This window comes from Salvelinus sp. IW2-2015, linkage group LG33 (assembly GCF_002910315.2).
Source record: "Salvelinus sp. IW2-2015 linkage group LG33, ASM291031v2, whole genome shotgun sequence".
In the NCBI taxonomy this organism is placed as follows: Eukaryota; Metazoa; Chordata; class Actinopteri; order Salmoniformes; family Salmonidae; genus Salvelinus; species Salvelinus sp. IW2-2015.
This window is the reverse complement of record NC_036872.1, coordinates 30,574,854-30,588,789: the sequence shown is the minus strand read 5'-3', so window position 1 is coordinate 30,588,789 and position 13,936 is coordinate 30,574,854. Positions and strand designations below refer to the sequence as shown.

Below are 13,936 nucleotides of genomic sequence, written 5' to 3'. Positions count from 1 at the left end.
TCTTATATCCCCACAACACCCACCCGTTCGTGTAATAAGTATCTTAATTTACACCACACCCACTATAATATCTTATACACCACCACACTATAATATCTTATACCCACCACACTATTAATATGTATCCACCACGTCTTTTATACCCACCCACTATAATAATCTATACCCACCACACCCCACTATAATATCTTATATCCACCACACTATAATATCTTATACCACACACCCACTATAAATAATGTTATACCCACCACACTTAAGTATATCTTTTCCACCACACTATAATATCTTATACCCACCCACCCCACTATAATATCTTATACCCACCAACCCCACTATAATTCTTATATCCACCACCACTGTAATATCTTATAACCACCACACTATAATATTTTTACCCACCAAACCCACTATAATATCTTATCAACCCACCCCACTAAATATCTTATATCCACCCACCCCCACTATAATCTTATACCCAACACTATAATATCTATACCACCACACCACCCTATAATATCTTATATCCACCACACCCCACTATAATCTATCTTATATCCACAAACCCACTAATATCTTATTACCCACCAACACCCCACTATAATATCTATATCCACCACCCCACTGTAATATCTTATAACCACCACACTATAATATTTTATACCCACCCAAACTCATATAATAATCTTATACCCACCCCACTATAATATCTATATCATATCAACCCCACACTTATACCAACACTATAATATCTATACCCACCACACCTCACTATAATATCTTATATCCACCACACTATAATATCTATACCACACTATAATATCTTATACCCACCACACCCCACTTAATAATCTTATTACCCACCACACCCACTAAATATTCTTATATCCACGCACACCCCACTATAATATCTTATACCCACACCACACCCCACTATAATTCTTATATCCACCACAACCCCACTATAAATCTTATACCCACCACAACCCCACTATAATATCTTATACCCACCACACCCCACTATAAATATCTTATATCCACCCACCCCATAATATTTATACCCAACACACTATAATATCATATACCCACCACACCCCACTATAATATCTTAATCCCACCACACCCCACTATAATATCTTATACCACCACAACCCCACTATAATATCTTATACCCACCAAACCACTATAACTAGTCTTATACCCACCCCACTATAATATCTTATATCCACCACACCCCACGTATAATATCTATACCCAAACCAACTTATAAATCTTAATACCCACCACACCTCACTATACATTCACCCCTATAATATCTTATATCCACCCACACCCACTATAATATCTTATAACCACCACACCACTATAATATCTTATACTCCACCACACCCCACTATAAATTCTTATACCACACCACACTCACTATTAATAATCTCTATATCCACCACACCCCACTATTAAGTATTTTATACACCACCACCACTATTAATTCTTATACCACCACACCCACTAATAATATTTTAATCCCCACCACCCCACTATGAATATATCTTATACCCACCCACACCCCACTTATAATATCTTATATCCCCACCCACAAATATAACCCACACACTATAATATTTAACCCACCACAACTCCACATAAATTACCACCTACACCCCACTAAAATCTACCACACCCCCACTATAATATCTTATACCCACCACACTATAATATCTTATACCCACCACACCCCACTATAATATATTTTATATCCACCACACCCCACTTATAATATCTTATACCCACCACCACTATAATATTCTTTTACCCACCGACACCTCCACTATATATCCTATATCCACCACACCCACTATAATATCTTATCACCCACCCCACTATTAATTATTATACCCACCACACCCCACTATAATATTTATACTCCACCACACCCCAACTATAATATCTTATACCCCACCAACACCCACTATAATGATCCTTATCCAACCACACCGACACTATAATATCTTATACCCACCACACCCACTATAATATGCTTATACCACCACACCCCAATACTCAATATTTATTATCCACCACACCCACATAATTCTTATAACCACCACACCCCACTATAATTATCTATACCCACCACCCCACTATAATATCTTATACCCCCACACGCCACATCTAATATCCTATATCCACCACACCCCCACTATAATATCTATCCCACCACACTATAAGTATCTTATACCCACCACACACCCCACTATAATATTTATATCCACCACACCCACTGTAATATCTTATACCACCCACCCCACTATAATATCTATGACAACTATATTAACTCAACCACACCCCACTATAATTAATCACCTAACCACTCAATTATCTACCCCCACACTATAATATCTTATACCCACCACACCCCTATAATATTTCTATATCACCCACACACCCCCACTATAATATCTTATACTCCACCACAACCTCACTATAAATATCTTATACCCACACACAAATATCTTATACCCACCCACCCCACATAATATCTTATATTCCACACAACCCCACTATAATATCTTATACCCACCACACCCAATAATATCTTATATCCACCACACCCACTATAATATCTATACCCACCACACCCCACTATAATATCTTATACCCACCACACCCCACTACTAATATCCTATAATCCACCACACCCCACATAATATATTATACCCACCACACTATAATATCTTATCACCCACCACACCCCACTATAAGTATCTTATATCCACCACACCCCACTTAATATTCTGTAACCCACCACACCCCATATAATATTCTTACCCACAAAACCCACTATAAATCTATAGCCACCACACCCACTATAATATTTATACCACCACACCCCACTATAATATTCTATACCACCACACTATAATATCTTATACCCACCACACCTCACAATAATATCTATATCCCAACCCCCACTATAATATCTTATACCCCACACCACGATAATATTCGTATCACCACTCATACCAACCACTCCACTATAATATCTTATATCCACCACACCCCACTATAATATCTATACCCACCACACGCCCACCTATAATATCTTATACCACCACACCCCACATAATATCTCTATACCCCCCACCCCACTATAATATCTATTATACCCCACCCACACCCCCACTATAATATCATTATATACCACCCCACTATCAATTCTTATACCCACCACACCCAATAAATTATCCACCCACTAATCTATACCCACCACACCCCACTAATAAATCTCTATACCACCCACACCCCACTAGAACTATCTTTCCCACACAAAATCTCACACCCCACTATAATATCTTATACCCCACCCTCACTATAATACTATACCACCACCACCCCACATCAATATTCTTATACCCACACCCCACTATAATATCTTTACCCACACACTAAATATTCAAACCACCCACCTCAATAATATATTCCCCCTTAATATCTTTATCACCACACCCCACTTATAATATCTTATAATCCACCAACCACCCCACTATATATCTTATACCCCACCACACCCCACTATAATATCCTATATCCACCACACCCCACTATAATATCTTATACCCACCACACTATAATATTCTTAACCCACCACACCCCACTATAATATCTTATACCCACCCACCACCCCACTATAACTCCTATACACCCACCCCACTATAATATCTTATACCCCCACCTATAATCTATACCACCACACCCCCACTATAATATCTTATACCACCACACTATAATATCTTATACACCACACCCCACTATAATATTTTATACCCACCACACCCCACTATAATATCTTATATCCACCACACCCACCTATAATATCTTATACCCACCACCACTATAATATTTATATCCACCACACCCCACTATAATATCTTATAACCCACCAACACCACTATAATATCGTATACCCACCACACCCCACTATACATATCCTATATTCCACCACACCCCACTATAAATCTTATACCCCCACACTATAATATTCTTATATACCCACCACACCCCACTATAATATTTTATTATCCACCACACCCCACTATAATATCTTATATCCACCACACCCCACTATAATATCTTATATCCACCACACGCCCACTTAATATCTATACCACCCACCCCCACTATAATATTTATACCCACCACACTATAATCTTATATCCACCCACACCCCACCTATAATATCTTATATTCCACCACACCCACTATAATATTTTATACCCACCACACCCCACTATAATATCTTATATCCACCACACCCCACTATAAATCTTATAGCCACCACACCCCACTATAATATTTATACCCACCACACCCCACTATAATATCCTATATCCACCACACCCCACTATAATATCTTATACCCACCACACTATAAATATTTCTTATATATCCACCACACCCCACTATAATATCTTATACCCACTACACTCCACTATAAATATCCTATATCCACCACACCCCCACTATAATATCTTATACCCACCACCACTATCTTATACCCACCACACCCCACTATAATATTTTATACCCACCACACCCCACTTATAATATTTTATATCCCACCCACCACCCCACTATACATATCCTTATATCCACCACACCCCACTATAATATCTTATACCCACACCACTATAATATCTTATACCACCACACCCCACTATAATATCTTATAATCCACCCCACTATAATATCTTATTATCCCACCACACCCCACTATAATATCTTATACCCACCACACCCCACAAATAATATCTTATACCCACCACACCCCCACCTATAATATCTTATACCCACCACACTCCACTATAATATCTATATCCCACCACACCCCACTGATAATATCTATACCCACCACACTATAAATATCTTATACCCAACCACACCCCACTATAATATTTTATACCCACCCACACCTCACTATAATATCTTATATCCACCGTACTAAATATCTAATCCACCACATCCCACTGTAATATCTTATATCCACCACCACATATAATAATCTTATACCCACCACACCCCACTATAATATCTTATACCACCCACACCCACTATAATATCTATACCACCACACCCCACTTAATATCTTATATCCACCACACTATAATATCTATATCCACCACCACCCACTGTAATATCTATATCACCACACTATAATATCTTACCCACCACACCCACTATAATATCTTATACCCACCACACCCACACTATAATATCTTATATCCACCCCCACACCCCACTATAATATCTATATCCACCACCACTATAATATTTCTTTACCCACCACACCCCACTATAATATCTTATATCCACCACCACTATAAATATCCTTCACCCACCACACCCCACACTACGTAATATTCTTATATTCCACCACACCCCCACTGTATATATATCTTATAATCCACCACCACTTATAAATCTTATACCCACCACACCCCACTATAATATCTTATACCCACCACACCCCACTATAATATCTATACCCACCACACCCACACTATAATATTCTTATATCCACCACACCCCACTATAATATCTTTATATTCCACCACCATCCTAATAAATCTTATACCCACCACCACCCCCACTATAATATCTTTATACCACCACACATATAATATCTTATACCCACCACACCCCACATATAATATCCCCCACTATAATATCTATACCCACCACCACCCCTACTAATATCTTATATCCACCACACCCCACTATAAATTTATATCCACCACACCCCACTATAATATCTTATCCCACCACACTATAATATCTTATACCCACCACACCCCACTTGTAATATCGTTAAACCTACCACACTATAATATCTATTACCACCACACCCCACTGAATATCTTATACCTACCACACTATAATATCTTATACCCACCACACCCCACTGTAATATCTTATACCTACCACACCCCACTATAATATCCTATACCCACCACACCCACACCATAACATCCATTCCATATTGTTTTGCCTAGAAATTTCTTTCAAATACTTTTCTTTCAAAAACATAAGTTTGATCAAAAACATCCCAAAAATGACACCGCAAAGACTCRCTGTGGTGTGTGTGTGTGCTTGTGTGCTTTCCAGTGCCTGGAGGGTCAGCCAGCACTACTTGCTAACATGGTTTGGCCCATTATAATCTCCACTATAAATCTCCATTAGGACTGGGAGTTGGAGCTCTGCCAACATAGCTCTGCTCCAGGGGGTTCCTGTACAGCCAAGCACTCTACCCTGCTTAGCCAATCATATTTACACTCACTGCTTGTTATCCAATCACATCTTCCCCCCTGTAATGCAAAGGCAGCCTCTCTCTCTCTTCCCCTTGCTTGCTCCCTTCTCCTCTCCTGTCCACCCTCTTTTCCCTCACTCTCTTTCTCACACCCTTTTCCTCTCTTTCTCTTTCCCAATAATTTTCTTTCCCTTTTCTTTTGTGCGCGTGCACTCTCACTGTGTGTGGTAAGGAAATGAGAACAGGGTGTAGGCAGTTCTGGGGTCACAGAGTTTTAAGTGTGTGTGTGTGTGTGTAATCCATAGCGGCCTGTTGTGGTAAGAGTTATGACATTCACCACAGGCACCATTAGAGTACCACAGCGTGCTATTCCCTGCCCCCCCGCCACACCCACACCCACACACACACAGTATACTGTAAACTAGCTCAGTTAAAACCAGAAAGTAGATAAGAGTCATTAACTCCACAGATGGAATGACACAAACAGGTACTCTAAAATAACTGCAACTCAAATGTAATAAAAGCCTATGGAAGTGAAGTTGAGCACAATAAGTCAAATGTTATGCTCAAGGTGAAATGACCCATGGAATAATTAGGCCACAAAACACAACAAGTAGTTCATAAATCTATATGAGTGTGTTTAGCAATACAATCAGATGGATAGCTCCATGTCACCATAAAGCAGTATGAGCTACCAGAGGTACCAGAGGCAAAACAAATGAGTTCCTGCACACTTCTTAAATAAAGTCTTTTTTAATTCAATTGACAAATCTGTAGGCCAGTGTGCTAAATAATTATTGAGAGCAAAAAAGCGTGTCTGATATGATTGGCCATTGAAAGGCGTTTGTGGTGGTAAAGTGTGCTGTGATTGGTCACTCACTGCTGAGGCGTGTCTCGAGCATGGAGTCTGTGCGGTCGTGGAGCCACTCCGGGGGGTGGGGCCGTATGTTGGCCTGCGAGGCTGCGTACGCCACCGGGTCGTTGCTGACCCACGCAGTCAGGTAGATGTAAAATGCCACTGGGTTGATGATGCCATCCGCATCCACCAAGCGCTGCCTAGTCAGCTAGAGAATAGTTAATAATCGAAAAGAAGGATAGAGGGAGAGAAGGAGGAGGGGGAAGGTGAGGAGGAGGGGGAGGTAAGGAGGACGGGGAAGGTGAGGAGGAGGGGGAAGGTAGGATGAGGGGGAAGGTAAGGAGGAGGGGAAGGTGAGGAGGGGGAAGGTAAGGATGAGGGGGAAGGTGGGGAGGAGGGGAAGGTAAAGAGGGGGAAGGTAAGGAGGAGGGGTAAGGTAAGGAGGAGGGGAAGGTAAGGAGGAGGGGGAAGGTGAGGAGAAGGGGGAAGGTGAGGAGAGGGGGGAGGTGTGGAGGGGAAGGTAAGCAGGAGGGGGAAGGTGAGGAGGAGGGGGGAGGTAAGGAGGAGGGGGGAGGTAAGGAAGAGGGGGAGGTAAGGAAGAGGGGGAAGGTGAGGAGGAGGGGAAGGTGAGAGGAGGGGGAGGTGAGGAGGAGGGGGAAGGTGAGGAGGAGGGGGAAGGTAAGGAGGAGGGAAGATGGGAGGAGGGGGAGGTGAGGAGGAGGGGGAGGTGAGGAGGAGGGGAAGGTAAGGAGGAGGGGAAGGTAAGGAGAAGGGGGAAGGTGAGGAGGAGGGGAAGGTGAGGAGGAGGGGAAGGTGAGGAGGAGGAGGGGAAGGTAAGGAGGAGGGGGAAGGTAAGGAGGAGGGGTAAGGTAAGGAGGAGGGGTAAGGTAGGAGGAGGGGGAAGGTAAGGGAGGGGAGGTGAGGAGAGGGGGAGGTGAGGAGGAGGGGTGTGGAGGGGGAAGGTAACAGGAGGGGGAAGGTGAGGAGGAGGGGGGAGGTAAGGAGAGGGGGAAGGTGAGGAGGAGGGGGAAGGTGAGGAGGAGGGGGAAGGTGAGGAGGAGGGGGAAGGTGAGGAGGGAGGGGGAAGGTAAGGAGGAGGGGGAAGGTAAGGAGGAGGGGAAGTGAGGAGGAGGGGGAAGGTAAGGAGGAGGGGGAAGGTAAGGAGAAGGGGGAAGGTGAGGAGGAGGGGGAAGGTGAGGAGGAGGGGGAAGGTAAGGAGGAGGGGGAAGGTAAGGAGGAGAGAGAGGGAGGACAAGGCAATAAGAAAGAGAGGAGAGATATATTGGTGGTTAGCAACAGGCGTGAATTGTAGAAACAACATGTTAACCAAAACTTCCTCCAGATGAACCCACCACAGAAATTATACCCATGCATGAGCATGAGAAAACGCACCCGCTTTAAAAATAAGAGAGAAAATTCTCCCTCTCTCCAACTCAAAGAAAAGTAAACAGTCAAACACTGGTGCCTTCTGAAAATTCCCGTACTTCTCAGTGACCTTCACAGAATTATTAGGCCTACATTTAAAGATGGAAAATGGAAATGTCAAATCAGCTTTTCAGGTGCGGTCAGATGTGTTAGTCTCCTGAGAACAAAAAAGCATGCCTGTAACGTGTTGAGAACCAGCCTACCTCTCCAACAGAACTAGCAAGCAAAGGCTAGCTCGCACAGCCCTGATACAGTGTGCTCCCTCCTAGTCCTTTGAGAGATAACTAGATCCCCTCTCTACTTTCTCTCACAATGCTACCTCATTTCCACTACACAACTATTTGGTTACCTCACTTCCACAACAGGGCTGGCTAGTAGCTAGCTACCCTCCCTCCCATGGCTATAGCTCGTAGCTAGCTACCCTCCCTCCCATGGCTATAGCTCGTAGCTAGCTACCCTCCCTCCCATGGCTATAGCTTGTAGCTAGCTACCCTCCCATGGATATAGCTCGTAGCTAGCTACCCTCCCTCCCATGGCTATAGCTCAGGCCTTAGTAGCTAGCTCCTGAACTTTACATCTATTACAGCACACTTCTTCATCACATCAAACTAGCTAGCACATTTCTCTTACAACTAAGTTAACTCCATTCCACCCCTCATAGCCTGGTTCCTCTCTTGGTTTCGTCCTAGGTTTTGGCCTTTCTAGTTTTTCCTAGCCACCATGCTTCTACACCTGCATTGCTTGCTGTTTGGGGTTTTAGGCTGGGTTTCTGTACAGCACTTTGAGATATCAGCTGATGTAAGAAGGGCTATATAAATACATTTGATTTGATTCCCTAACAGAAGCAGCTAGCTACTGTAGCTCCTTCTCCCCACAGAGCTAACTAGCCTATGGGCTAGTGCTAGCTTCCCTCCTCTCGGGACTCTCTGAGGGCTGTAACTCCCTCCCTTGTGAGAGCGGTGATTAGTAGCTAGCTACCTCCTGAGAGGTACAGCCATTACTACACACCGCTCCACGCCACTCACCCTTCTCATGACAATAAATCCCTCATTCACAGAGGCCGGGGTAGGGGTGAGGAGGAGTCCTGTGGGTAGGTATTGGGGGAGGTTTGGGGGGGATAGCTTGAGTTAGCGTAACAATAAAAAAATTGGCTGGGGTCCCTATGTGCGTCTGTGTGCAGTTAACCTTGCTGTTAACACTGAAGAAAATGCCACCCTGCAAATGGAGTAAAGCTATAAAAATAACACAGCATCTGTACAAATGTTGCTTGCGCTTGCTTCTCCTGACCCCTACGGATACCCAGAATGTCCTACACCACAGTCAGATCCGGACAGAGAACAAAAGGGCTCTTGATAGCAGTAGCAAAGGCAGCCTCTCTCTCTCACCTTACCTTGCTTGCTCCCTTCCCCTCTCCTGTCCCCCCTCTTTTCCCTCACTCTCTTTCTCATACCTGTTTCCTCTCTTTCTCTTTCCCAATCCTTTTATTTCCCTTTCCGTTGCTCTCGCTCTCTCTCTCTCTCTCTCTCGCTCTCAATTGAAGGCCTGAATTGTCATGGGAAACATATGTTTACATTGCCAAAGCAAGTGAAGTAGATAATAAACAAAAGTGAAATAAACAATAACAATTAACAGTAAACACTGTTTAAAAAAGAATAAAGACGTTTCAAATGTCATATTATGTGCAAATAGTTACAAAAGGGAAAATAAATAAACATAAATATGGGTTGAATTTACAATGGTGTTTGTTCTTCACTGGTTGCCCTTGTCTTGTGGCAACAGGTCACACATCTTACTGCTGTGATGGCAAACTGTTGTATTTCACCCAATAGATATGGGAGTTTATCAAAATTGGGTTTGTTTTCCAATTCTTTGTGGGTCTGTGTAATCTGAGGGAAATATGTGTCTCTAATATGGTCATACATTTGGCAGGAGGTTAGGTAGTGCAGCTCAGTTTCCACCTCATTTTGTGGGCAGTGTGCACATAGTCTGTCTTCTCTTGAGAGCCAGGCTGCCTGCGGCAGCCTTTCTCAATAGCAAGGCTATGCTCACTGAGTCAAAGCTTTCCGTTAATTTTGAGTGGGTCACATTGGTCAAGTATTCTGCCACTGTGTACTCTCTGTTTAGGGCCAAATAGCATTCTAGTTAGCTCAGTTTTTTTGGTCATTCTTTCCAATGTGTCAAGTAATTATCTTTTTGTTTTTTCATGATTTSGTTGGGGCTCTGTGGGGTCTGTTTGTGAACAGAGCCCCAGGACCAGCTTGCTTAGGGGACTCTTCTCCAGGTTCATCTATCTGTAGGTGATGGCTTTGTTATGGAAGGTTTGGGAATTGCTTCCTTTTAGAATTTAACAGCTCTTTTCTGGATTTTGATCATTAGCGGGTATCNGCTTGCTGTTTGGGGTTTTAGGCTGGGTTTCTGTACAGCACTTTGAGATATCAGCTGATGTAAGAAGGGCTATATAAATACATTTGATTTGATTCCCTAACAGAAGCAGCTAGCTACTGTAGCTCCTTCTCCCCACAGAGCTAACTAGCCTATGGGCTAGTGCTAGCTTCCCTCCTCTCGGGACTCTCTGAGGGCTGTAACTCCCTCCCTTGTGAGAGCGGTGATTAGTAGCTAGCTACCTCCTGAGAGGTACAGCCATTACTACACACCGCTCCACGCCACTCACCCTTCTCATGACAATAAATCCCTCATTCACAGAGGCCGGGGTAGGGGTGAGGAGGAGTCCTGTGGGTAGGTATTGGGGGAGGTTTGGGGGGGATAGCTTGAGTTAGCGTAACAATAAAAAAATTGGCTGGGGTCCCTATGTGCGTCTGTGTGCAGTTAACCTTGCTGTTAACACTGAAGAAAATGCCACCCTGCAAATGGAGTAAAGCTATAAAAATAACACAGCATCTGTACAAATGTTGCTTGCGCTTGCTTCTCCTGACCCCTACGGATACCCAGAATGTCCTACACCACAGTCAGATCCGGACAGAGAACAAAAGGGCTCTTGATAGCAGTAGCAAAGGCAGCCTCTCTCTCTCACCTTACCTTGCTTGCTCCCTTCCCCTCTCCTGTCCCCCCTCTTTTCCCTCACTCTCTTTCTCATACCTGTTTCCTCTCTTTCTCTTTCCCAATCCTTTTATTTCCCTTTCCGTTGCTCTCGCTCTCTCTCTCTCTCTCTCTCGCTCTCAATTGAAGGCCTGAATTGTCATGGGAAACATATGTTTACATTGCCAAAGCAAGTGAAGTAGATAATAAACAAAAGTGAAATAAACAATAACAATTAACAGTAAACACTGTTTAAAAAAGAATAAAGACGTTTCAAATGTCATATTATGTGCAAATAGTTACAAAAGGGAAAATAAATAAACATAAATATGGGTTGAATTTACAATGGTGTTTGTTCTTCACTGGTTGCCCTTGTCTTGTGGCAACAGGTCACACATCTTACTGCTGTGATGGCAAACTGTTGTATTTCACCCAATAGATATGGGAGTTTATCAAAATTGGGTTTGTTTTCCAATTCTTTGTGGGTCTGTGTAATCTGAGGGAAATATGTGTCTCTAATATGGTCATACATTTGGCAGGAGGTTAGGTAGTGCAGCTCAGTTTCCACCTCATTTTGTGGGCAGTGTGCACATAGTCTGTCTTCTCTTGAGAGCCAGGCTGCCTGCGGCAGCCTTTCTCAATAGCAAGGCTATGCTCACTGAGTCAAAGCTTTCCGTTAATTTTGAGTGGGTCACATTGGTCAAGTATTCTGCCACTGTGTACTCTCTGTTTAGGGCCAAATAGCATTCTAGTTAGCTCAGTTTTTTTGGTCATTCTTTCCAATGTGTCAAGTAATTATCTTTTTGTTTTTTCATGATTTSGTTGGGGCTCTGTGGGGTCTGTTTGTGAACAGAGCCCCAGGACCAGCTTGCTTAGGGGACTCTTCTCCAGGTTCATCTATCTGTAGGTGATGGCTTTGTTATGGAAGGTTTGGGAATTGCTTCCTTTTAGAATTTAACAGCTCTTTTCTGGATTTTGATCATTAGCGGGTATCAGCCTAATTCTGCTCTGCATGCATTAGTTGGTGTTTTACGTTGTACACTCAGGATATTTTTGCAGAATTCTGCATGCAGATTTTCTAATTTTCACAACCATAAAGGGCAATGGGCTCTATAACTGATTCAAGTATTTTTAGCCAGATCCTAATTGGTATGTCAAATGTTATGTTCCTTTTGATGGCATAGAAGGACCTTCTTGCCTTGTCTCTCAGATTGTTCACAGCTTTGTGGATGTTACCTGTGGCACTGATGTTCAGGCCGAGATATGTATCGTTTTTTGTGTGCTCTAGGGCAACGGTTTCGAGATTGTATTTTTGGTCTTGGCAACTGGACCTTTCTTGGAACACCATTATTTTTGTCTGTGATCCGACCCGCTTCCCAGTCCTTGACTGGCTCGGCCAAGGTCTGACAGAATCAATGCAGAAGATCTCGGTGCTGCTGTAGGCCCTCCTTGGTTGGGGACAGAAGCACCAGATTATCAGCAAACAGTAGACATTTTACTTCAGATTCCAGTAGGGTGTGGCCGGGTGTTGCAGACTGTTCTAGTGCCCTCACCAATTTGTTGATAAATATGTTGAAGAGGGTGGTTCTTAAGATGCATCCCTGTCTAACCCCACGGCCCTGTGGAAAGAAATGTGTTTTTTGCCAATTTTAACCACACACTTGTTGTTTGTGTACATGGATTTTATAATGTCGCATGTTTTTCCTCCAACACCACTTTCCATCAATTTGTATAGCAGACCCTCATGCCAAATTGAGTCAAAAGCTTTTTGAGGGCAACAAAGCATGAGAAGACTTTGCCTTTGTTTCGGTTTGTTTGTTTGTCAATTAGGGTGTGCAGGGTGAATACGTGGTCTGCCGTACGGTAATTTGGTAAAAAGCCAATTTGAAATTTGCTCAGTACATTGTTTTCATTGAGGAAATGTACGAGTCTGCTGTTAATGACAATTCAGAGGATTTTCCCAAGGTTGCTGTTGACGCATAGTTATTGGGGTCAAATTTGTATCCCCTTTTGTGGATTGGGGTGATCAGTCCTTGGTCCCAAATATTGGGGAAGATGCCAGAGCTAAGGATGATGTTAAAGAGTTTAAGTATATCCAATTGGAATTTGTGGTCAGTATATTTGAGGTCTGTCATTTTTATCATAAGTACACTTCAACTGTGAGAGACGGAATCTAAAACAAAAATCCAGAAAATCACATTGTATGATTTTTAAGTAATTCATTTGCATTTTATTGCATGACATACGTATTTGATACATCAGAAAAGCAGAACTTAATATTTGGTACAGAAACCTTTGTTTGCAATTACAGAGAT

General features: G+C 42.8%; 1 protein-coding gene across 1 annotated transcript in view; it reads right to left on the bottom strand.

The window, feature by feature from the left end:
- LOC111957566 (protein patched homolog 1-like) overlaps positions 1–13,936 on the bottom strand; it is an 87,562-nt gene that overhangs the window by 26,154 nt on the left and 47,472 nt on the right. The window contains 1 exon segment of the mRNA XM_070437089.1: positions 7,185–7,368. Within this exon segment, the coding sequence (XP_070293190.1) occupies positions 7,185–7,368 (184 nt within the window).